Source organism: Eubalaena glacialis, chromosome 17, assembly GCF_028564815.1.
Source record: "Eubalaena glacialis isolate mEubGla1 chromosome 17, mEubGla1.1.hap2.+ XY, whole genome shotgun sequence".
Taxonomy (NCBI): domain Eukaryota; kingdom Metazoa; phylum Chordata; class Mammalia; order Artiodactyla; family Balaenidae; genus Eubalaena; species Eubalaena glacialis.
The window spans coordinates 55,808,432-55,835,791 of NC_083732.1; the positions used below are offsets into that span (position 1 = coordinate 55,808,432).

The 27,360-nt window shown below is 35.4% G+C and overlaps 1 protein-coding gene across 38 annotated transcripts in view; it reads left to right on the forward strand.

The window, feature by feature from the left end:
• RIMS2 (regulating synaptic membrane exocytosis 2) overlaps positions 1-27,360 on the forward strand; it is a 596,440-nt gene that overhangs the window by 293,177 nt on the left and 275,903 nt on the right. For 27 of the 38 annotated variants that reach the window (XM_061171493.1, XM_061171504.1, XM_061171500.1 and 24 more), the window contains 2 exons: positions 838-1,763; positions 26,689-26,756. In XM_061171493.1, the coding sequence (XP_061027476.1) occupies positions 838-1,763; positions 26,689-26,756 (994 nt within the window). Of the gene's footprint in view, positions 1-837; positions 1,764-26,688; positions 26,757-26,882; positions 27,092-27,360 lie in introns of all 38 variants that reach the window. The other 11 variants (XM_061171491.1, XM_061171490.1, XM_061171501.1 and 8 more) reach the window with 1 other exon arrangement.

Genomic DNA, 27,360 nt, shown 5'->3' on the forward strand with positions numbered 1-27,360 from the left:
GCGTGAATATTTTGTTGACAAAGAGTATGATGTGTGATTGCAAGTTCTACCAGGTTATACTGGTGTTAGAGGGGCAGGTTGAAAACTTAACAAGTACTCTCTTCTTCTGAGTCTGTAAGGACATATTAGGAGTCAGCTATGAAGACAGAGAAGTGTCATGGAGCTGGCCTTAATTTAATGAAGATGGAATAAAAATAGCAGATCTTTCTGACTTCTTTTTTAAATGAACAAATCATTACAGTTGGTATTTATTTAAATTGATTATCTCAAGTTAGAGCCGTAAAGGACTGGAGATATAATGATAAGATGAAGATTTAGATGAACCGATACTAGGAGTGATCTAGGTAGATGTTGAATGAAAAATGATTTTTAAGAGCCAACCCTTAGTTTCAGTTGAAAGCATTCAACTCTTGAGCTGAATCAGTTTGGCTTCATCACGTTTTCAAGTGACTATGAAATCAAGGTGTCAGGAATAGAGAGAAAGGAAGGTGGAATTTTTCTAAGCTTCTGAATAACAATTGGGAGATAGCTTCAGTGTATTGAGCCAAGCAAAGAAATTAGAATAAAGGTTCTTTTGCTGCAGTAGAGTATGATGTTGATTATCTAATTTCAGGGCCAATGTATATTCCATATGGGCGTGCCAGGCATTTAAGAAGCATATTAAAAGTACCTTTTAAATTTAAAATGAAATTTTAAAAATGAAATTTAAAATGAAATTTTAAAAAAAAGGAGCAAAAGAAGTATTTGAATTTATCCATCAACCTGCCAGTGAATCAGTAAAATGTGAAATTGCCTAAATTCTGCTCTTTACCTTATTCTTTTTCTTTGGTTACTTAGGAAAAGAAGTCCATCAGTGTCCAGAGATCAGAATAGAAGATACGACCAAAGGGAAGAAAGAGAAGAATATTCACAGTATGCTACTTCGGACAACGCAATGCCTAGATCTCCATCAGATTATGCTGATAGGAGGTCTCAACGTGAACCTCAGTTTTATGAAGAGTCTGATCATATAAATTATAGGGACTCCAACAGGAGAAGTCATAGACATTCCAAAGAATATATTGTAGATGATGAGGATGCGGAGAGCAGAGATGAATATGAAAGACAAAGGAGAGAGGAGGAATACCAGGCACGCTATCGAAGTGATCCGAATTTGGCCCGTTATCCAGTAAAGCCACAGCCCTATGAAGAACAAATGCGTATCCATGCTGAAGTGTCACGAGCCAGGCATGAGAGAAGGCACAGTGATGTTTCTTTAGCAAATTCTGAACTGGAAGACTCCAGGATTTCTATGCTAAGGATGGAACGACCATCAAGGCAAAGATCTGTATCTGAACGTAGAGCTGCCATGGAAAATCAGCGATCTTATTCAATGGAAAGAACTCGAGAGGCTCAGGGACCAAGTTCTTATCCACAAAGGACCACAAACCATAGTCCTCCTACCCCCCGGAGGAGTCCAATACCCATTGATAGACCAGACATGAGACGTACTGACTCGCTAAGGAAACAACAGCACTTAGATCCTAGCTCTGCTGTAAGGAAAACAAAACGTGAAAAAATGGAAACAATGTTAAGGAACGATTCTCTCAGTTCTGACCAGTCAGAGTCAGTGAGACCTCCACCACCAAAGCCTCATAAATCAAAGAAAGGAGGTAAAATGCGCCAGGTTTCATTGAGCAGTTCAGAGGAGGAATTAGCTTCTACACCTGAATATACAAGTTGCGATGATGTTGAGATTGAAAGTGAGAGTGTAAGTGAAAAAGGTAAGCACTATATTCTAATCACACGTTTTCCTGTAATTGATTAGATAAGGGTTTTCTTTTTAGGTTGTATTTCTGAGTAGACATTTAATTGTTAGACATTACTACTTTTAAGTTCTTTAATGATGCTGGTTATGTGAAGAAAATTTCAAGTTATAAAAAGTGAATATCTTCGGTAATTCAAGTAGTAGAAAAGTCTATTGACATTTTTAAGAATTGGTTTTTGCTTTGTTTCTGAAAATGTTCTTGCATCACTTGATGGCATATTTAAAAATACCTATTAGCTATAGTTGTAAAAATAACATTTTTTGTGTGTTTCCTTTTAAAAGGAACAATATGTTTATTATAGAACATCTGAAAAATTGCTCAGTGTAAAGAATGAAATACAAGCTATCCACAATCCTTTCCCCCATATATAGCTATTGCTAACATTTTGTTGTATTTTCTTCCCTTTTTCCAATGCATGTGTATTTTACATATTTACAAAATTGGTATCATACTATATAATTTTGTATTCTGATTTTTTTCAGTTGATATCATACCATTAACTTTTCTCCAAGCCTTTAGATGGTCTTCAGAAATGTTTTAAATGGCTGCACTGATGTTCTATCATAAGGCTGTACCACAAACTATTCATCTGTCTGGGGTCATTGCAGTTGCTTCCAGTGGCTGGTATAAATAATATTATAATGGCTATCTTTATACATAATTTTCTGCCTGTTTTCTGAGTATTTCACAAATACATATTTGTGCTTTGATTCTTTTAAGCTTTTAATTCAGATTACCAACCTGCTCTCCAGAAAGGTTATAACACTCCATTCTCCTGTCAGACGTGCTTGAGTTTTCAGTATTGATACACCAAATTTTTGCCATTTGAATAGACCACAAAAAATAGTATCTGTCATTTTAATTTGAATTTGATTGTGAAGATGAATGTTTTATATGTTTATTGGTGTTTGATATATTCCTCTATGAATTGTCTTGTTTGTTGCTTTTATTTCTTCTGCCCGTGGTCCTATTGGGTATTAATTAGTTTTGCTCTTATTGGTTTATAAGATATTTTTGTATGGTTAGAATTTAACCCATTTAACTGTCATCTGTTCCAAATGTATTTCACATTTTGATGTTTAGCTACTAATTTTCTTTGGTCATTTGGAAATACTGAATTTAGTATAGCTAAGTCTTTGCATATTTGGTGATTTTTTCCCATTCCTTTTATCCCTAGAAACTCTTTATTCATCCCCAAATCAGTTGAATATTTAACGGTATACTTTCTCATGTTTTTATTATTTATTTTTTTAAACTTTATAATCTTTCTGTAATTTATTTTGGTGAATGCCACAATACACCTGATAGATATCTAAGCAGATTAAGAAGCTAAACTAACTCAAAGTTAATTTGTAAGTGCATAGCCAGGAGGTAGATTTACAAATGGGAATAAAGGAGAGTTTTTTGTTTCTTGATAAATTGCAACATGTAAAATGTTTAAGATAGTAATTCCTTCTAGTTGCAAAAATATTTCCTTGTTAATTATGGATAAAACACTACGTTAAGCATTTGCCTAAAGAAAAAGGATTGTTTTTAATGGAAAACTTAGTATCCAAGAAACATATCTAGTGTATATCAAGGGAAAAATCTTTCAGATTTCAGTTTGTGGGATATTTGAGAGGGTGTTTAGCTAGCTGGATGAAAAATTAAAAGCAGAGTTAAATTATAGACCAGTTGTTGAAGTTAGTTTGGTAAATAGGAAACGTTAATCTTTAACTTACGTTGAAGTCTCTGTTAAATTGAACTAGAATATAGTAGATGATGCCTAGATATTGCTATTTAGAATAGCTTTAAAATTTTAATGATGAAATTGGTTCAATGAATAGAAAAATACAAAGCTTTGTGAAGGACATATTGCTATTAATTGGTAAGAGGCATATCAGAGCAAATACCCTAATGGTGTTACAAATGTTTTATAAACCAATTTTATTTAACTTATAAAAGCATTGAAATAGCAGAAAAGTTGGATCTAAGTCTATTTCAATATTTTGAGAAGTATACAGTAGATTCATTCATTCATTCATTCTTTATATCATTCAGCTAAACTATATTAAATATCATTAATTGTAGTACTAGAGCATGAAACATGAACTATGAAAGCATTTCCTATCACCCTAGAATTGCAGCTTTGTGGAACAGGAGTAAGAACTGTGCTGAAAATTTGACTGCATTTATGCTAGCTGACTCATCCAAGAAAATTGTACGTAGGATGGACTTTTGATTTTGTTAGCTTGAACTTGGAGCTGTCTGTCTGTTTTCCTTTCTAGGATGTATCCATGAGAAGGGCTTCTTGAGGAATTACTTGGGATATGGGGAGATGTGTTTCAAAGCAAAAGGGCAGCTCAAATTATTGCCATCCTTAACCCCATTCTCCCTGGTACTGCTTATCTGCCTCTTTTTGTAGGGTTTAGGTTGGTAAAGATCTCTTTCAGGAGCAAATAAAGTCAGCCTGACACAATAAGCGTGGAATCCTAGAGTGCAAGAATGTTGTTAACTCTTTCAACAGAGGATCTAATGAAATATAAATGAAGGTTTCATTTCATAGGGATCTAAGATGCTCCTGATACTTTTGTCCAAATCTTGAAATATATAATTACCTTAATTCATGGAATGGATTGTTGAATAAAATAGTAAGATCATGAAAACTGTGAACTGTAATGAATGATCAAGATGATAAGAAAAGTTAGACTGTATGTAAGATGAAGGACATCAAAAAAAGGAAACTAAAAGAGAATGAAAGGATGCTAAAATTCTAGGTTTAGAATAAATGAGTATGAATGGAATACATTTCAGTCTCTTCAAACCAAATGCATTTTAGATATGATTATATATGTAGAACCTAGAAAAATGGTACAGATGAACCAGTTTGCAGGGCAGAAATAGAGACACAGATGTAGAGAACAAATGTATGGACACCAAGGGGAGAAAGTGGCGGGGGGTGGTGGTGGTGGTGGGGTGAATTGGGAGATTGGGATTGACATGTATACACTGATGTGTATAAAATGGATAACTAATAAGAACCTGCTGTATAAAAAATAAGTAAAATAAAATTCAAAAATTAAAAAAAATAGATATGATTATATCTTACACAATAGTACACATATTCAGAAGTGTGTGTGTGCATGCGTGAATGTGCACACAATGTTCAAAGAGTCAGCAGTTCAATCGAGTTTAAATTTTTTTCTTACAGATGATTGTAAAAGCCACTTTATTTCAGCATATCCTACTCTATACATGTTGAGAATTTTTTAAAGAAAAAATTTATTTCCCATGGGACCATTGCCCTTTGCTTTGTTATTAAGGATACCTAGGTTTTGATTAACCTAGAATTTGGGCCTCATATCCTATTCTTGAGATAGTAGAGGGGGCAAGTCTCCAAATTTTTTTTTACTGAGGTAACAGGAAATATGTGTTTCTAATTTTAAACTTTATGTATTTTTTCAAAGAAATGATAAGTGACAATAAATTATATCTTTTTATTTATTTGATTCAGCAAATTTAAGGAGCCAGTTCCAGCCACTAAGCTAGGTACTTGGATCCTGTAGTATAAAAGACATATGCCTATTTTTGTTTTGCTTTAATCTGGGAAAGTTTTAAAATTTCACCTTTATTTTTGGATAATAATTTCTTTGCATATAGAATTCTTGGTTGACAGAGTTTTTCCCTCTCTCTCAGTACTTTGCATATGTCATTGCAGTTTTTTCTGGTGATAAGAGGCTTACCTTCCGATGGGTCGCTGCTGTGTCTGCATAGTCTAATTGCCAGCTAGAGATTTGGACAGAAATTGTGCTCAAATATTCTCAGCTTTTAAGGCTTTCACCCTCTGCTAATCAATCTGTATATAGTGTTGGGGACACATTCGGAGTTCAGCCAGTTTTCAAGTCACTTGCTTGGATTTTACTTTCTACCGGAATATCTCAGGATCTACCCTGAACATGGTATAATTTCCTAGTCAGTATGATATGTGTGGAGAGTTTATCAAGTTTTTTTTCTGTGGGTCTCTCATTTCCAGGGCTTCCCTGTCAAATTCTGGCTGGTCTGCTATTCACCGTATGTGCGACTGCAATCTTAGGCTAGCTAAGCTGTTGGTTCTCACTTTGTTTCCTATTGGGTTTGCTTCTTCTAGCTGACAGAGCCATGGGTTTTCACCCCACCCCAAATCAAGTAGCAAAGCTGCTGGTTTTCCCAGCCAGCCTTGTGCTGCTGAAACTATTGATCCTTTAAGTATGTATACCAGAAGGGGGCTGTGGGAGCAGCTCCAGGTAAGAAGGTAACAGACTTCTGTTGTTATTTTCTGAAGCTCTAGCATTTTTCTCAATTTTTTAATGTGGCTTTGTTTGATTTCCACAGCCATGCAATTGTTTTTGACAATTTCATCCAGGCTTCTACTTGGTTTTTTGTTCTTCCTTTATCATGATTTTGTGAGTCTGGAACTCAGGCAGGGTTCAGTTGCGTAATTTTCTTCTTCATAGAGTGTTATGTGGAATATAGTCAAAAATACTGTAATAATTTTGTATGGTGACAGATGGTAATGAGACTTACTGTGTTGATCATTTTGTAACATATAAAAATATTGAATCACTATGTTGTACACCTGAAACTAATACAATATTGCAAGTCAATTATACTTCAATAAAATATAAAATGAAATAAAACAGGGATGTAATGTGTTAAATAAAAAATAAGGATGCAGGATGATGCATCCTTATTTTTTATTTAATCTTCACCAGTTGGGGAGGGTATTTTCAGAGGTTTCCAGTTGGCCCATTACGATAGTTTTTGTTTGTTTGTTTGTTTTTTAGGCCGCACCACGCGGCATGCGGGATCTTAGTTCCCCGACCAGGGATCGAACCCATGCTCCCTGCAGTGGAAGTGTGGAGTCCTAACCACTGGACCGCCAGGGAAGTCCCCATTATGATAGTCCTTAATCCCACGGGCCAAGGAATATTAGTTCTTCCAAATGCCAAATCTGTCTGTTTGGGGACTGCTGTAATTACCACTGTTAGAACTTGATAAATTAGTAACAACACCTGTGAGGGAATAAGGGCAGAAAGACTTTGAAGAGGAAGTTAAATTGTGAACAGATACCTCAACCAGTCCCACAGGAGTTTGAAGCTGGTGTAGATCTTCAGAGATGACCTAACTGAGGCAGGGGCCAGGAGGGCTCCATATGGCTGCCCCCTGGGGGGGGAGCATAACTTCTCGGGTAAAGGACTCAGCTATGAGCACTGAGCATGCAACACTTGGGGCAGCTTGAGGAATGAGTGCAGTTCTGAGGGGTTCATACGGGTGGTATACAACAACATCCACTAAGATTTTGTTCTGAGTATTGTCCCCTTGTGTTTACAAGAGGGATATAACAATTTTAAGCATCCTGTACTCAAATACCCTTTTGAAACTGAGAGAAACTTTTCTAGAAGCCTCCTCTATATACTTCTTCATGTGTTTTTTTGGCCATAATTGTTACTCATGCCAGTTCCTAACTAATCGCTGGCAATGGAGTTAGAATTATCAAGATTGGCTTAGAGTTCACAGTTCTAAGGGGATAGGAAGTAACTGTTGGGTAGAGAACCAATTATGCCTGCCAAAAGTATTCATTGTAAGGGTTATAATAGTGCAGAACTGGAGAAAACTCAACTTTACAAAAGTAATGTGCTGGAGCTGGTTGATACCAACTTGTGAGAACCAGTTGTGTGCATCTCTTCCCATTCCGCATTCAGTGACATACTGTTGGTAGTTCAAAATTGGCTTAAGTGAAAGTATTTGCACTATGGAAGTAGACAAATGTTACAAAGCAGGACCTGTTTTCTCCCTAGAAAACAGGTTGTTAAAAATTAGTTACCATATCACTAAAATCTATTTGAAGTTTTGATAATTATGGAGGCTATGGTAACAAGGAAAATTATCCAGGCTATAATGTAAACTTATTTTAGAAGCTGAATTAAAAGTTATGTCTGCTATGTTAAAATGAGATATGCATATAGAACTAGAAAGAAATAAGGATAAATTAGAAGTTTGGGGGGCAACAGTTTGTAAAAAAATTTTAAAGTAGAGTTTCATTAGTATGGCTATAATGTTTATGTAATAAAAATGAAAAAAGGAAACTGTTAACTAAGTTGTCTTACTGTATTCCATCTTTAGTGATCATCCACCATGCACTCTCAGAGTACATATCAAAAAATATTGTGAATATAATCTTATGCATTAGGTAGGTCATGCTTAATGCCTAAAAAATGTGAAAAAAACCCTTTATTTACTTTATAACAACATTCATTTCCCCATAACATTTTCCTCACAACACCATCAAATTTTCTAGGGTGTTGACTCTTTTTATGCTTTATGCTTCATCTTTATATTTGCATTAAAATTCAAATAAAATTAAACTAGTCATTCATTTACTATCTCCTTTTGATATGCATGCCTTACCCAGATCACATAGTCTTCCAGAATCTTTTACAAGTTGGAAATAAGCATTTAACATGTAACAGTCCTTTCAGGAAATTTCTCAAGACTAACATTTTAATGGAATCTAATAGGACAATTCATTACTTGAGAAAACTTTTGACAGGCTACTTAAGTGATTACTATATCCAATAGATGCAAAACATTTTTTTTAAATGTTGATATCAAAATATAGTAAGCAGTCTCCTAGTTGGTTTATCTTTATTTTCTGTCATATGCAATGCTACTCTGCACAAAAGAGGGATTCCATTATAGTGTAAAATGGCCACTAGCACAAAATAAAAATTTCAAAAGAAAACTTTTCATCTCCAAAATGTCAGTAACAATAATGAATTAAGATCTCTGATTTAAATATTCATTTGCAAATACTATATAAAATAATAAATGCTTTTTAAGGTATGCTGTATAAAATTTTTCCCTTTTCTGCTTATTAAAAACTGAAATGAATGCATATCACCAATGTGGTGTTGATATTACCAAACTGCTATATTGGAATACATTTATTTGTAGTGAAAATGTGTACCATCTTTAAATAAGACAACTTTGATTTTAAATTACAGGCCAGGCAAGTATATTCAAATGTAGGTATCAATAGCATATTCTGACCATTGGTTAACTTCTATTGACTGAGAAGTTTGACATTCACTTTGACAGATTTACTTGAAGTAGTAAACAAAAATAAACTAAATGCTGGCTAAATAGTCTTCATCTAATTTATTTTGAGACAACTGCAGTTGTTTCTGTGATCCAATTATACTTAGCTGTATTTGGAAAAGTTACTTGTCATTGCACTTTGCTTCTTTTATTACCCTTTTGCTGAGCTGGTTCATATGCCCGCACCACATGCTCTGTCTCCCTCTCTGTTCTTCCTCTTTTTCTCTGTATCTCTCTGCTTCCCGCTGAGGCTTTCCTGTTCCCCATCTCTTTCTCTTTTGCTCCTCTGTTGTCTACCCCCACTTCATGCACTTGACACTTTTGTGTGGTGCCTTCAGTCAAGATTTGTTATATTTCAGGTAGGCTCGTAAATTGTGTATCCTTTTCTTTTAATCCAACCCACCTTTATAATATTAATCTATTTTGTTTAAATCACACATCGAGGAACAGATTCTATTAATTAAATACTTCTAACACTAGAAAATTAGAAGGGCTAGTGTAGGTACTTTTTGTTTAATATTAGGCTACCTTGAGAACTACACAGAAAAGGAAAATATGTTTTTTTTTGTTTGTTTTTGTTTTTTTTTAAACAGTTCACATTTATTATTGATAACAATAAAAAAATCTTTTAAAGACTATCAGTATTGTATTACCAAGAGTGAGGTAATATGTTTACAAAACATTTACAGAATTTGATACGTAAATAATGAAATTAGGAAAGAAAGTGAATTAAGACACTAGTAATAGAGGGGAAACCAAAAGGATCGTTAGTGCTGAAAACAGGTGAAATGACAGCAGCATTTTAAAAAGAGTGCAGGGCACTGAAGTAGAGTCACGATAAACTGCGTGATCAAAGTCTACCTGCCTCACAGCCCCCTTCCAAGGAGGATAGGGCGATGGGTACTCAGGAGTAACCCTTTAAGTATTTGTGCAGTGCTGTGCTGTGAACGCTTAAGGATGCATTCAACTCTTTGGGGATGAAACAGTGCCACTTATGAGTCAACTCAAAAAGAGCCGCTCTTCAGACTGGGAGAGGGGTGGCTGAAATTCAGATAGTTCTACAAGCGCCCCTGGGCTGATGTGGACTGTCCAGTGAAGTGTTTTCTTGGCAGCTGTCAGCAAAATCGCCATCTGAGACACAGAGAAAGAGAGAGAGAGAGAGACGGGACCGTCTTCAGGTCCTGAGAATTTGGAAACAGGAAGCAGCACGGATGCACTAACTATCCCTACTGTGCTTTCTGGAAACAAGCCTTTAGGTGCCAATGGTGAGCTTCTCTTGTGAAGGAAACGCACAGCTGTGCTCCAGACGGGCCAGCAGCCGTGGGAGAAGCCCAGGAACGTGCTCGGCGTGCAGGCAGCCACCGAGTATCGCTGCCTGGGAGGGCTGCTCCGCTCCTCCCGAGCCCTCCCGACACCTCCCCGCGGGCACACACTCGTCCACACAGCTCTCCCGCCACACGGCACCCACCTAACACCTCCAGGGCAGGTTTACAACAACGCAACTCAGGATTACCATGCCTGTCACACGCTGACGATGGCCGCCTGGATTTTGGCCCAGATCCTTAAAAGCACAGCCTCCACCACATGCCCACCACGGCACACGTCTTCATTGACCACGGAGACTGACCCAAGGCAACACCTGGACAGATTCGCAAAGAACCTGCTTTTCCCATAACAAGCTGAGAAAACGAGGGCCAATAAAAGGTAGACCAGGCTTGGTAATTGGAATCAAAAAGAAAAAGTAAAAAGCAGACAAACCTCACAATCTGACCTGCTTCTATGAAATCGAACCCTTCATTACTTGAACTAAGTTTCTACTCGCCCCGTCCCCTGCTGACACACACCCACCCCGAGACACACATGCTTGCAGGCACACACACGCCCACAATTTCCTGTCACAAAGAAGCAGAGGAACAGATTCTATTAATTAAATACTTCTAACGCTAGAAAATTAGAAGGGCTAGTGTAGGTACTTTTTGTTTAATATTAGGCTACCTTGAGAACTACACAGAAAAGGAAAATATGTTGTACAACCAAATGCCCATTCCCCTTCACCCCCTCCCCTGCAGATTCCCTTTTGGTAGACTTTATATGAAATTAAGATTGTATTTAAGTGTGAATTTCCCCATGATGTAAGACTTTTAATATCAGCTTGATTACCTCACACAATTTTAATTATATTAAGTAACTAGTATTAGAAGTACATAATGCCACCATTCTATGTTTGAATTTACATGTTATTTATTAATAATAGCCTTGACTGCTTTAGGTGTTGGAAAGCTTTTAAATTTGTTCAGAAAAAAAACTATATTTAGTTTTATGAATTATAACTGATAGAGCCCGTTAAAACTCATTGCCTTATTATGAAAATATATTGATTTAGGAAAGCATGCTTAACATTTGCTAATATTTTTTCCTGTTTTTATTCTATTTTGTAGTGGTTTCCAGTAGTTAAGAATTGTATAAACATGATTTTTGAAATATTTGTAAGAGTAAAGACCCAAATCAAATGATTGATATTCAAATTGTAAATGCCAAGTAAAGATTAGCAGAAGAGAAACGAAAATTAGAATTAATTAATAATGCAAAAGTCATTAAAGAGAAATAACTGATAGGTTTCAGATATGATGAGTTTGATAAGAATCTAGTTTAACTGATGAAACATATGGTGATGTGAAAGAAAGCATATTTCTGCTTAAACTTCCATAAAATACAGATTATAATACCGATATTTTCTCAAACCTCACTCTCAAATTCTGTTTAATACAGTTTAATTCAGTAGGAAAAAAATGTATTCCATGCCTATTGTGTGCCTGATGCTGTGCTAAGTGTTATGTGTAAGATGAGTACAGCATGATCTCTGCTCGAGAGAGAAGCATGTAAGCAAACAGGAGGAATACAATATGTTAGATATGAAATAATTTAATACGAGACATCGATGTAATTTAGAGAAGGTATCGATAATTCTGCCTTGACTTATGAGGAAGGACTTTACAGAGGAGTTGCTATGTGCATTGAGTTTTGAAGGTTGAATAGAATTTTCCAGGAGAACAAAGCAGGTATCGGATGGGGATAGGTGGTCATTCTACACATTGGAGTATAACCATTATGTCAGTAAGAACAGTTTTTATGGAGTACTGACTATTTGCCAGACACTGCTTGACATTGGAGTGGGGCAAAGATGAAGAAAGACATTTCCTTTCCTTAAGAAATTAATAAGCCTTTGAGGAGCTAATGTGGTTGATAGGTTTATTAATTATCCTTTTTTAGAGAGAAACAATGTGGTATATTAGAGCAATGGGTTGAAAATACACACACCAGGTTCTTTTCAAGGCTTTGCCAGTGATCCCATTGTAATCTTAGGAAGGTTATTTAACTTTCTGGTCTTTAATTTCCTCTCAAAAATAAAGAAAATAGACTCAATGTGTTAAAAACTATGCCAAATGGAGCACCAGATTTCTTTTTCTTTTTTTTGAATTTTATATTATTTATTTTTTATACAGCAGTTTCTTATTAGTTATCTTTTATACATACTAGTGTATATATGTCAATCCCAATCTCCCAATTCATCCCACCACCACCACCACCACCACCCGCCCCCAGCTTTCCCCCCTTGGTGTCCATACATTTGTTCTCTACATCTGTGTCTCTATTTCTGCCCTGCAAACTGGTTCATCTGTACCACTTTTCTAGGTTCCACATATATGCGTTAATATACGATATTTGTTTTTCTCTTTCTGACTTACTTCACTCTGTATGACAGTCTCTAGATCCATCCACCTCACTACAAATAACTCAGTTTTGTTCCTTTTTATGGCTGAGTAATATTCCATTGTATATATGTACCACATCTTCTTTATCCATTCATCTGTCGATGGGCATTTAGGTTGCTTCCATGACCTGGCTATTGTAAATAGTGCTGCAATGAACATTGGGGTGCATGTGTCTTTTTGAATTATGGTTTTCTCTGGGTATATGCCCAGTAGTGGGATTGCTGGGTCATATGGTAATTCTATTATTAGTTTTTTAAGGAATCTCCATACTGTTCTCCATAGTGGCTGTATCAATTTACATTCCCACTAACAGTGCAAGAGGGTTCCCTTTTCTCCACACCCTCTCCAGCATTTGTTGTTTGTAGATTTTCTGATGATGCCCATTCTAACTGGTGTGAGGTGATACCTCATTGTAGTTTTGATTTGCATTTCTCTAATAATTAGTGATGTTGAGCAGCTTTTCATGTGCTTCTTGGCCACCTGTATGTCTTCTTTGGAGAAATGTCTATTTAGGTCTTCTGCCCATTTTTGGATTGGGTTGTTTGTTTCTTTAATATTGAGCTGCATGAGCTGTTTATATATTTTGGAGATTAATCCTTTGTCCGTTGATTCGTTTGCAAATATTTTCTCCCATTCTGAGGGTTGTCTTTTCGTCTTGTTTATGGTTTCCTTTGCTGTGCAGAAGCTTTTAAGTTTCATTAGGTCCCATTTGTTTATTTTTGTTTTTATTTCTATTCCTCTAGGAGGTGGATCAAAAAAAATCTTGCTGTGATTTATGTCAAAGAGTGTTCTTCCTATGTTTTCCTCTAAGAGTTTTATAGTGTCCGGTCTTACATTTTCGTCTCTAATCCATTTTGAGTTTATTTTTGTGTATGGTGTTAGGGAGTGTTCTAATTTCATTCTTTTACATGTAGCTGTCCAGTTTTCCCAGCAGCACTTATTGCAGAGACTGTCTTTTCTCCATTGTATATCCTTGCCTCCTTCGTCATAGATTAGTTTTGACCATAGGTGCATGGGTTTATCTCTGGGCTTTCTATCCTGTTCCATTGTTCTATATTTCTGTTTTTGTGCCAGTACCATATTGTCTTGATTACCGTAGCTTTGTAGTATAGTCTGAAGTCAGGGAGACTGATTCCTCCAGCTCTGCTTTTTCCCCTCAAGACTGCTTTGGCTATTCAGGGTCTTCTGTGTCTCCATACAAATTTTAAGATTTTTTGTTCTAGTTCTGTAAAAAATGCCACTGGTAATTTGATAGGGATTGCATTGAATCTGTAGATTGCTTTGGGTAGTATAGACATTTTCACAATATTGATTCTTCTAGTCCAACAACATGATATATCTCTCCATCTGTTTGTATCATCTTTAATTTCTTTCATCAGTGTCTTATAGTTTTCTGAGTACAGGTCTTTTACCTCCTTAGGTAGGTTTATTCCTAGGTACTTTATTGTTTTTGTTGCAATGGTGAATAGGATTATTTCCTTAATTTCTCTTTCTGATCTTTCGTTGTTAGTGTATAGGAATGCAAGAAATTTCTGTGCATTAATTTTGTATCCTGCAACTTTACCAAATTCAGTGATTAGCTCTAGTAGTTTTCTGGTGGCATCTTTAGGATTCTCTATGTATAGTATCATGTCATCTGCAAACAGTGACAGTTTAACTTATTTTTTTCCAATTTCTATTCCTTTTATTCCTTTTTCTTCTCTGATTGCCGTGGCTAGGACTTCCAAAACTATGTTGAATAATAGTGGTGAGAGTGGACATCCTTGTCTTGTTCCTGTTCTTAGAGGAAATGCTTTCAGTTTTTCACCATTGAGAATGATGTTTGCTGTGGGTTTGTTGTATATGGCCTTTATTATGTTGAGGTAGGTTCCCTCTATGCCCACTTTCTGGAGAGTTTTTATCATAAATGGGTGTTGAATTTTGTCAAAAGCTTTTTCTGAATCTATTGAGATGATCATATGGTTTTTCTTCTTCAATTTGTTAATATGGTGTATCACATTGATTGATTTACATATATTGAAGAATCCTTGCATCCCTGGGATAAGTCCCACTTGATCATGGTGTGTGATCCTTTTAATGTGTTGTTGGATTCTGTTTGCTAGTATTTTGTTGGGGATTTTTGCATCTATATTCATTGTAAATTGGTCTGTAATTTACAATGGACACCGCAGAAATACAAAGCATCATAAGAGACTACTACAAGCAACTCTTTGCCAGTAAAATGGACAACCTGGAAGAAATGGACAAATTCTTAGAAAGGTATAACCTTCCAAGACTGAACCAGGAAGAAATAGAAAATATGAATAAACCAATCACAAGTAATGAAATTGAAATTGTGATTAAAAATCTTCCAACAAAGAAAAGTCCAGGACCAGATGGCTTCACAGGTGAATTGTATCAAACATTTAGAGAAGAGCTAACACCCATCCTTCTCAAACTCTTCCAAACAATTGCAGAGGAAGGAACACTCCCAAACTCCTTCTATGAGACCACCATCACCCTGATACCAAAACCAGAGCACCAGATTTCTGTGGTAATGTTTCAGGAACTGCTGAAGAACGTCAGAGAGCATGGGTGACTATCTGGGATCTTCCACTTTGTTTCAACCAAATTTTGCTCTTAATCACTTTTATATTAGGGAGTTCTGTTAGGAAAGAGACTCCACTGCATAAAGAAGTGTGAAAATGGTGACTTGATATTTTAGTTCATCAACTAATTTATTCAATTAATTTTTGTGTTCCAGGCACTTCTATGTGTGCCAGAGGCAACAACAGTTAAAGAAACAAACAAACAAAAAATAGGCAAATTTCCTGAGGTCAAAGAAGTAGTAAGACGCCAGATCATGTAGTGCTTTGTAAGTCATTGCAAGAACTTTGACTTTCATTCTAAGTGAGATGAGAAGCCAGATGACTTCATCTGATTTACCTTTTGAGGAGTACTCTTGATGCTGTGTTGAAAACAGATTTGAGAGGGGCAAAGATGAATTCAGGGAGACCAGTTAGGTGGCTAATCCAATACCTAATGAGAGATGATGGTTGTTTGTACCAACTTGGTAGTAGTGGAAGTGAAAAGAGGTAGTCAGATTTTGGATATATTTTGGAAGTACAGGCAGCAGAATTTTCTGATGGTTTAGAGATGGGTGTGACAGTAGGAGAGGAGTAAGTTAAGGATTACTGCAAAGATTTTTGCCTAAGCAAATTGAAGCAAAGAGTCGCCATTAATTAACATAAGGAAATTGTGGCAGACACAGATTTTTGGGAGAGTGCAGGGAGGATCAGCCGTTCAGTTTCGTACATATTGTTCGATTTTCCTATTAGATATCTAGTGGAGGTGGTAAGTAACCTAGCAGATATACTAATCTGGAGCTCACTGGCATGGTTAGGTTTGGATACATACATTTGGAAGTCATCAATATATGTATGATATTTAAAGCCAGGCAGCTGGAAGAGACTACTAGGGGAGTATGTTTCTAGGAAAAAGAAGAGATTGCAGGATTAACCCGGGGAATACTCCCACAATTAGAAGAGGATGAGAAAAAGCCAGCCAAAGAAATTGAGACTAACTGGCCGGTGAAGTAGGGGGAAAACCACGAGGAAAGTGATATCCCAGAATCCAACTAAAGAAAGGATTTCAAGGGGAGATCAGCTCGGTGCTTTGTGACCACTTAGAGGGGTGGGATAGAGAGGGTGGGAAGGAGACGCAAGAGGGAGGGGATATGGGGATATATGTATACATATAGCTGATTCACTTTGTTATACAGCAGGAACTAACACACCATTGTAAAGCAATTATACTCCAATAAAGATTTTTTTAAAAAAAAGAAGTATTGATTGTGTCAGTTGTTGCTTAGGAGTCAAATTCGATGAGGATTGATTGATCATTAACCACTAGATTTAGCAATGCAGGAACAGATTGCTGGTGTTGGTGACCTTGACAGGAGCACTTTTAGTGTAGTGGTGGAGCTGGAAGTCTGAAGTGGGCTCAAGAAAAAAAGGAAAGGAAGGAATCGGAAATAGTACAGACAGCTCTTTTGGGGAGTTTTGCTGTAGAGAGGAACAAGAACAAAAAAGGAATTGGTGGCTAGAGAGAGGGATTTTTAAAAGATAGGAGATAAGACAGCATGTCTGTGTTCTCAGAGCAGTGATAGCAAGGGGAAATTTGTTGATGCTGGAGAGAGAGAGGACAATTGTTTGAACCTTATCCTTAAGTAATGAAAGATGATAGGATTTAGTGCATTAGTAGGTGGGGTGACTTGCTAAAGGGACAGAAGCAGTGTGTTTATAATAATAGGAAGGAAGGCAGAAAATATGAAAACAGATGCATGTTGGTTGATAAATATGGTTGGTTCTAAACCATATTTAGCGTGGAATGTCTTGTCTAATTTTTTTCTTTTTTTCTGGAAATGGAAAAGGTAGCAGGACCATTATCTGAGAATCAGGATCAGGGGAGGAGGTTAAAGTTCTATGGATAGAAAAAATGTGAAATTCTTTTCTAGGAGAATGGAGATGATAATGAATTAAGGAAATGTAGTACAATTACCTGGAAGCAATAAGAGCTGACCTGGAATTAGTGGTTATAAGTTTTCATGGTGACTAGTTAGTGTGGTTTTGTGTTTTTCTCTAGATATGTGTATTTCTTACACATGGATTCACAGCTCCGAAGGTATGTGTCCCGAGAGAGACTCAGGAATAAACCATGCTGTCCTTTTAAACCTAGCCTCAGAAGACAGAAGTGTTACTTCTACCACATTCTGTTGGTCCTAGATCCTCCTAGGTTCAAGGGGAGGGAATATAGACATTGTCCTCTCAGTAGAGGGATGTCATTGTCACATTTTAAGAAGAACATGTGGAATGGGGTATGTAATGGTGTAGCCACCTTTGGAAAATACAATCCACTCAAGTGTTTATCCCAATTCCTGGCACAGAGTAAGTACTCACTAAGTGTCATTATTATTATTAAATAAAACCTGAAATGAGGCCTCAATTCTGGATAAGTACCTTAGGGTGGCAGTGATACCATAGCAGGTTATCATGTATAGTTATTCAATCAGTCTTTTATTCACTAATCACACTGTATTAGAAGGGAAAGGATCTTTGCAGAATGGTTTGCTTTGTAAAATGATTGGCTTCGGGTCATAATCCAGTTCACGGCCTGGATTTTGATTCTTGTCTTCTGATTCATAATTCTCTTTGAGTAGCTCCCAGGATTAAGTATAGTATTTCATCAAATCTACACATTTTCCCCACAGTTTTATCATCTCTGAAATTAGGACAGAATTGGCAGCATTTTATTTTTTTCCCTTGGTAATACATAAAGCAATCAATGTTGTCTTACATCTGATGAAGTTAGTTATGTGAATTGATAATAAAGATAAACAATTCCCAAACATTTTTTACAATATGAAACATAATTCATACTCAGGCCTTAATGCTTTCCTACTGATGGGCAATTTCTAATTTCTTTTGGTAGTTTTACTCCTTTCCTTTCCCTCTCACTTAAGACATTAACTGAGATTTACATTAATATAGATGCAAAGTTGAAATTATTCTAATTTAAAATTTACTCTATTTTAAAAATTGGTTTGTAAACTATGTCACTTTATCAGTAGTAACATTACTTGTGACACACTTTACAGCTGTGTTACAACATAGTGGTTGAGAACTACTGATCCATATCATGAAACAATATCCAATTACAGGTCTAGGAAAAGGTTACTTGTTAATAATCTACTACCTGCCATTTCCCAAACATATTATATATATTCATATTGGCAGCAGTAGTTTGATATATTCTCTTTTCTCTGCCAGGATTGTCCAGTTGTTTTCCTCTAAGAAAGTAAAATCCTCCAATAAGTAAAATCTTACTGCATCTCTCAAGGTACAGTTTAAATATCACCTCTATAGTGAAGCATTTCTTAAGTTTTAAAAAATCTCTACCCTTTCTGAATAATCAACATTTTTCATGAAATGCCATAGTTTTTTCATACTAAGAAGTAAATTTTTTTCACATTATAACATTTTGAAAATATAAATTCTTTTTGACATCAAATACTTGGCATTGTTTAATGGTAGCATTTTTTCCTTTCTAGTGATATATAAAATAATTGTGCATATTTTAATTGATAGCAACTTAGCTGTAATGAAATAGGATAGCATGAGTATATATTAAGATATGTTACACTAAGCTGTGCTGTCGTATATTTTACCTGTCTGTCTACCTTTCTTGAATGTAAGTTTCTTGAGGTCCTATTTGCACCCACAGATCCTAAAACAGTTTTACACTGCGTAATCATTAAAATGAATTCTGATGTGTGTAATCTATACAATCATTTAATCAGTCACTTGTTATTAAAGAAGAATACATTGGTAATACCAAAGGAGCAAGATGTTTAAAAAATAAGCTAATTATGGAGAATAATTTACCTTCCTATTTCAAATATTACATTTTAGCTAGGCTTGGTTTTGTTTTGGAACTTGAGAGTTGGTTGAAGCGTATCTGGCCCTTTAGATCTACTGACTTTTATGGTTTGGTCCCTGTCTTTAAAACCTGCTGCTTTCAGAGCTGGCAATGCATTAGGAGCACATTACCACAAACTTAGTGGCTTAAAACAACACATGTTTACCACCTTACAATTTCTGTTGTTCAGGAGTCTCAGCATGGCTTCACTGAGTATTCTGCTTAGGATCTCAAGCTACAATCAGGTTGTTGCCTGGGCTGTGTTTCTGGAGGCTTGATGGGGGAAGAATCTAATTTCAGGTTCAATCAGGTTGTTGGCAGAATTCATATCTTTGTGATTGGATGCACCTGAAGTTCCTAGATGGTGCCCATTGTTCCTAAAGACTGCCTGCTGTTCCTTGCCACGTGAGCTGCTTACTTCATCAAGCAGGCAAAGGAGGCTTAGAGCAAGTTGACTAGCTAGGATGGATATTTTAACAATATCATGAGAGTGACATTCCATCACTATGCCATTCCACTACCTTGATTAGGAGCAAGTCACAGATCCTTTACAAAGGCATGAACACTATGAGGTGGGGATTACGGGCACCATTTTAGACTCAGTTCTCCACACTCACCCCAATAGTTGTCTCTGAAGCAACTCCATGGAACATAGTTTGAAAACCATTGCCTTTGATAATATTCCCAATATATAACTTTTTTTTCTTTTTTTAACTTGGGCTATTAGTCTCCCTTAATACTGAATATTTCCCTTGAAGGTCTTAAGCCTTATGATCAGTTTTAATGGCTTTCTTAGGAAAAATGACCCTCCAGGAAGGTTTCAGCATTATGTATCACAATATAGTTCCTGGAACACTTGTCCTATGGGAAAGGTTAGTGTTCCAAATAAGTTTGTGGAAACTGTAGGTTACATAATTCTTGTAAAGAAGCATATTGTCATTACTATAGGAAAAATTCTGCACTCAAGAAATCTATCTAATTACATTGAATCCAGAGTTTTCTAAGCTTATTTGACTAGAGGACCTTTCTATCACTCAAGCCTATTAACATTTTGCAGAAGTAGTGTTTCCTGTTGGAAAATGCCAACACAAATAGCCTGACAAGCTGAGGAAGAAAGTAAAATACCAAGAAGAAAAATGAGAGGAATAATAAAAGGGCCATAGACAAATCTTCCCTATCTATTTAGAATGAAAGTTATGATTATGTTACTTTAATAATGATGGTCATGATACCATCAACATTGGTATGACTCTATAATTTGCCAAACACTTTCATGACCATTATCTTACTTAAGCCTCTCAACAATCTGTGAAATATCACGATTAATCTCTTTTTATACAAATGAGTAAATTAGGCCTAATGTATTATGTGATTTGCCCAAGTCATAAAGTTAGTAAGGAGTGGAGCCAATACTTTAACATAGGTTTTGTGGCTTCAGCTATAAAACTCTTTCTGTTGCAACATGCTGTGACTTTATAAACATGATTAAGTTAAAAATAAAGATGTTGAAGAATGCGTTTGTATAGTATGTGATTTAATTGAAAACATTTATTAACCTAAACAAATGAAAAACTGTGACATAAGAGTTTATAAACTCTTGCATTTATTTAATGACTGTAGGGAAAATGTTATAAATAGAATATCTGAACTTTTTATCCTCTGTGCATCAAACACAACATGACACAGACAGACACACGTACTATTGGGTTAGTTTATATTTTGCAGTAGAGATAAGTGAAGGAGAAAATCTTAGCCTAAGATGTGAATCTTTTGATTATTTTTAACCAGGTTTTATATTTAAATGTGTTTAATTCAAACTAATAGAATCACTGAATATCAGAGTTCAGTAGGATTTAGTGCTCTTTTAATGTAACTTTATTACACTGATTCTTCTCTATACCATGCTAACAAGTGGTACTCCAGCTTTTCTTTGAACACTTCCAGTGATGGGATTATCAATACCTATGAAGGCAGCAACACATTATTTTTAACTTTTAATTTCAAAATAATTATAAATTTGCAGGAAATTGCAAAGATAGTACATAGAGATCCCATGTGCCCTTTACCTAGTTTCCCCCAATGGTTACATCTTGTTTAACTATAGAACAATATCAAAACCAGGAAATTGACATTGGAACAATGTGTTTGTATAGGTTTGTGACATCACATATATGGATTCATGTAAGTACCACTGTTACAAAGATACAGAGCTACTCTACCATCACAGAGATCTTCCTTATGCTGCCGCTTTATATTTAGTAACACCTTCCTCCCTCCCCACCCTATCCCTAACCTCTGCTAACCACTAATTTATTCTCCATTTCTATAGTTTTATCATTTATACTATATAAATGAAATCATGTAGTATGGTATGTGATACTTTGTTATTTTCTTTTTCATTCAGCATGTTACCCTTGAGGTGCATCTATGTTGTATGTATCAATAGTTTTTTCCTTTTTATTAGTATTATTCCATGGTATGGATATAACAGTTTGTTTAGCCATTTGCCTATTAAAGGACATTTTGTTTGTTTCCACTTTTTGGCTGTTACAAATAAAGGTATTCTTTTTCGTGAAATTTCTTGTCACATAAAGCATTTTGCCTTTTGCCTTAAGTATGATCTTAACTAGGTTTTTGGTTGATGTCCTTTATTTATTTGAGCAAGTTCTCCTCATTCCTTGCTTTCTGTGAGTTGTTTTTTTTTTTTTAAATCATGAATTTTTTCTGCATCAATGAATAGGATCATGATATTTTTTCTTTTGTAACTTGTGAATGTGATAGCTTACATTGATTTTTAATATTCAACCAGCCTTGCATTCTAGCAATAAACACCATTTGGTCAGAGTGTATAATTCTTTTTATATATTGCTGAATTATATTCTGTTAAGGATTTATGTGTCTGTATTTATGAGGGAATTGGTCTGCATTTTTCTTGTTTGCCATTTTCTTTTTTGTTTTCTGTTTGTTCCGTTTTTTATTTTTGCTTTCTTTTTCTTGTCTTTCTATAAGTTATTTGAGCTTTTTTAAAAAAATTGCATTTTGATTCATCTGTAGTGTTTTTGAGTGTATTTCTTTGCAAAGATTTTTTTCTAGTGGTTGCTCTAGGTACTATATTACATATGTATAACTTATCACATCCTGCTGGTGTTGATATTTTACTAGTTAGACAGATGTAGAAACCTTACATACTTTAAGTTCTTTTATCTTTCCCTGTTTATAAGGTAATTATCTTAAATATTTCTTCTGTGTATGTTGAAAGGCATATCAGACAATGTATACTTTTTGCTTCAAACATCAACATAATTTAGAAAACTGAAGAGGAGGAGGAAAGCCTATTGTATTTACCCATATTTTTACTTACCATGTTCTTTATTCCTTCTTGATATTTTCAGGTTCCTTCTTTTTTTTGTTTCAGTTCAGGGTTGACATTTCTTTTATTTCAGCAGTTGAAAAATATTGTGCCATTTCTTTCTGGCCTCCAAGGTTTCTGATGAGAAATTTTATCACTGTCATTGGAATTGTCTTTCCCCTTTAGATCAGTTGTTGTTTCTTTCTTGCCTCTTTCAAAATAGTTTGTCTTTAGTTTTTAGGTTGATGTGATGTGTCTTGGCACAGATTTCTTTGTGTATTTCTTGTTTGGGGGCTTATGTAGTTTCTTGAATCAGTAGGCTTACATGTTTTGCAAATCTGGGAAATTTTCAGTCATTATTTCTTCAAATACTTTTTCTGACCCCATCTTTCTCCTCTCCTGGAACTACAATGACATGAATCTTTTATTATTTTAATTATATATTATAATCCCCGAAGTCCCTGAAGCTCTGTTTATTTTATTATTTAGTCTATTTTCTCTCTGTTTTTCAGATTGGGTAATTTCTGTTCTATTTTCAAGTACATTGTTGTTCCTCTGTCCTTTCCATTCTGCTCTTGAACCCATCCATTTGCTTTTTAAATTTCAGTCATTTTTCAAAAAGTTCTAAGATTTCTATTTTGTTCTTTTTGTCTCCTATTTCTTGTTCTAGAGCTGGAAAGTTCAGCAGTACATTTTTGACTGCTACTAAAGGAAAAACATCTTATTATCTTAGTTCTACCCTTTGAAGCTATATAAAATAAGAATACTAAGTGATAAGTATTATTATCTAAATATTAGCAGTCCTGATAGTTCAGGACTATTTTCTATATATATTCTATATGTTCTGATTACCTTATTTAATTCTTACAGTAACACTAATATTTACTCATGTAAGAAATGTTTATTGAGGGCCTACCATATGTGACTTGTTTTGTTTGTTTGATATTTTCGCTTTAGCTTCAAATGGTCAAACAGCTGATTTCTTATTTATTCACAGAGGGAAAAACTACATTTCCGCAATTTTGGTAGTTTGTAGGCATACGGGGAGAAGAGAGATTGCAAGCTGAAGTCTCGCATCTTCACATAAACCAGCCAAAAAATTTTATTTATAGTCTCCATATTATATTTAATCCAACTCAGAGATTTATCAATACTTTGTTGTGGAACAGTGGTGTATTTCGAAAGAGTTACAGGTTTTCTGAGATACAGATACGCTCAGGGTTTTGGGTAGCCATAAAATCTTAATTGTCATTTGTGCAGTGAAAAGGATTGGGAAGCACTTCTCTAGTTAACAGGTTGAAGAATGTTTTTTTTCCCCCTACAAATTGAACTTTGCGTATGTTAATAGCACAGCTTCATCATCCTTCACAAACAAACTTCTGTGAATATAATAAAAACTATTGAATTGTACACTTTAAATGGGTGAGTTTTATGGTATGGGAATTATATCTCAATAAAGTTATTAAAGTTAAAAAAAAAAAAGAATTGTCTCCTGTTCTCAAACAGTGAGATCATAATCACCGGGTGGGCTTGTTAAACCAAATTTCTAGGCCTCACCTAGAAATTCTGATTAAGTCTAGGTGGTACCCAAGAATCTGCATTTCTAACAAATTCCCAGGTGCTGTTGATTATGCTAGTTTAGGGATTTTGTGAACCATTCATCTACACAAAATTTTCCTACTTCCTCATCTTCCTTTGACTCTTCAGTTACTTCAGTCTGATTTTAATTTCATCATTCTACCCAGAGTGCTTTTTCTAACATCCTTCCTGATATTAATGTTGCCAAATCAAATGCATAATTTTCAGTTCCTTATCTTAGGTGATGTGTAGAAATCATTCTGTAGTTGATTTCCCCTCCTGTTTAAGAAACTCTCTTTCTCTTTGGTCTGGAGACCTCCATCTTTCTCCCTCCTTTCTTCTTTTCTATCTCTGCATGCTCTCAGTCTCTCTCTCTCATCTCAAACTCTGTTAGAATTCAATCTGGGTCCTCTTCATATCTTACTTTACTGTGTTCCTCAGTGACCTAGTTACTCATGGCTGTATGCTAATAATGGCCAATTTTTGTCTTCAGCTCAGACCTTCCTTCTAAGCTCTATTATAATTTAACCAATTGATTTCCTGAATAAATTACAGGTATTTGGAATAATATATCCAAAATCAATCACCATGTTTAATAAATTCTAAGATGCATATTTTTATTTTAATATCTATGAATCTTACAGATTCCATGAAATAAAGTAACTCTTTTCTCTTCCTTACCTAATAAAAAGTGCTTCTTCCTCTCATAAATGGTCTTTAATTCTGTTCAGTTGTTAATGCCAGAAACCTGGGAGTTATCCTTGATGTTTGTCCTTCTTAACACTCTTATTTCTACCTCCAAAACATCTCTCAGTTCCCTTTCTTACCGTGTCTATTACCATCACCTATGTTCAAGCCATAATCACCTGTTGCATGAGTTATTGCAACTGTCTTTTTTTTTTTTTTTTAATAGATTTATTTATTTATTTATTTTTGGCTGCATTGGGTCTTTGTTGCTGTGCGCAGGCTTTCTCTAGTTGCGGCGAGCGGGAGCTACTCTTCATTGCGGTGCGTGGGCTTCTCATTGCGGTGGCTTCTCTTGTCGCGGAGCACAGGCTCTAGGTGCGCGGGCTCAGTAGTTGTGGCACATGGGCTTAGTTGCCTCGTGACATGTGGGATCTTCCCGGACCAGGGCTCGAACCCATGTCCCCTTCATTCGCAGGCGGATTCTTAACCACTGCACCACCAGGGAAGTCCCGCAACTGTCTTTTAACTCATGGTGTCTTCCAACCCAACCTCTCTTTAGTATTTAGATTCATCTTTTAAAAATGTAAATCAGTTCATGTATCTTGCTTAAAATCCTTCAGTGAATGAAATTCATAATGTTTAATATGGTATAAGAAGCGCTCTCTAAACTGGTCTATGTTGCCTCCCCGGTCTCATTTAGCACTATATTCTCCCTCAATCTTTTTGGTTCAGACACATTGGTGTTCCATCAGTCTTTTTACAGTACCATCTTGTTACTTCTTCCTGGAATGCTCTTTCCTATGCTTTTCATCTGCCTTTATCTTTACCTATCCTTTAAGTCACATATTTCAGTTCTCATCTTAAACATCACTTTTTTTAGAGGTGTTTACTGACCCCCAAATCTAAATTAGATGTTGTTATACTCTTTCAGTGTTTTGTACTCTCCTATATGACACTGATGATTTGTATATTGCATTTATCTCCATTCTGCTGCATGTCTCGTTGTTTTACCCCTTATGCTAGACTTAGCACAATGCATAGCAAATGGAAGGTGTTTACTAAATATTTTTAAATAAATGAAAGTATGAATAGAGCTTAAAAAGACATGTGCACATATAGATGAAAAAATTCTTTTTCAAAGGTAAGGCAAATAAGGAGCACATAAGTTTGGGAAATGGATATTCATTCTTAGTTGCCAATTACATAAATTGTCTGAAAAAATTATTTTTAAAGAAAATTTATTTTTTAGGAGAATGCAATTTCTGAAAAAAAAACTTGGAAAATTGTTTCAAAGTAATATTAAGTAATTCATGATATTTAAGGAAAGTTTATTTCTACTAATAGAAATTGAGTGAACCTGTTTTGTCATTTTCATATAATCTTTTGTGTGACCAATTCTTTTTTTTTAATCACTCAAAATTTTTAGGTGGTTTCAGCATTATAAGGAATATCATACTACCTTCCAGAAACAACATTTAAGTACTTCACTTTTCATTGTAGTGGTTATTAGCAAACCACTGTTTAATTTTTAAAATGTTCCTTAATCTTTGGAGAAAAAACTCATGTCTATAGGCCAGCATGAAAAAAATAGCACGAGTGACAGACCTAGCTGAAAGTCTTTTTCTTTTTCAGAATATATAATTTTTTTCATTTCTATTCCTGTTTATTATTAGCCTTTTCTCTTCTTGCAGCACTTTTGTCCTGTAGGGTCTGTCTAGAGTACATAAACTATATATTCTGTATTCTATAAATTTTAGTCATTTGAAATCTTAGCTTTCTCTTGGTATATATAGTGAGTGCTACAGACAAAGTTCTTAAAACCGGAGAGGATCACACAGTTTAAAATGTTTATTATGTCTTTGTCTGTCCTTTCTTTCGCCGTCTCCTTTACTTCCCTCTTTTGTCTGTCTGACTCTCACAGGAGACATGGATTACAACTGGTTGGACCATACTTCTTGGCATAGCAGTGAGGCATCCCCAATGTCTTTGGTGAGACATGTGGAGCCTTACTATTTAATTTCCGTTATCATTTCACTTTTCCTTTTTGATTTACACCTTTGCATGTTTTCTTTTTGTATTTTTTTTTTTTTTTTTTTTTTTATCCCACACCTGTAGGGGACAGTCAAAAGGGAAAAAGAAAAACTAGTGAGCAGGCAGTTTTGTCGGACTCTAACACCAGGTCTGAGAGACAAAAGAAAATGATGTACTTTGGTGGCCACTCTTTGGAAGAGGATTTGGAATGGTCTGAGCCTCAGATTAAGGACTCTGGGGTAGATACGTGTAGTAGCACAACCCTTAACGAGGAGCATAGCCATAGTGATAAGGTACTGAGATTGTGGAGCCTGCCTTTTAACCTGCTCATTTGGTCTTCGTTTGCTCTCTGTCACTCATTCAAACAGAACATAATAAAAGGACAGGGCATTTCAAGGGTCAATGTAGCATTTCTTAAGGTGCAGAAAAGAAAAACAAAACCAAAACAAACTAACCAACCAAAATACTTCTTGCTTGCTTTGCTGTTTTTGTTTTTTGACGGCATACCAAAAAATAAGTAATTGAAAATAAAAATTAGGAACAAAGGAATGTTTTGTTTATG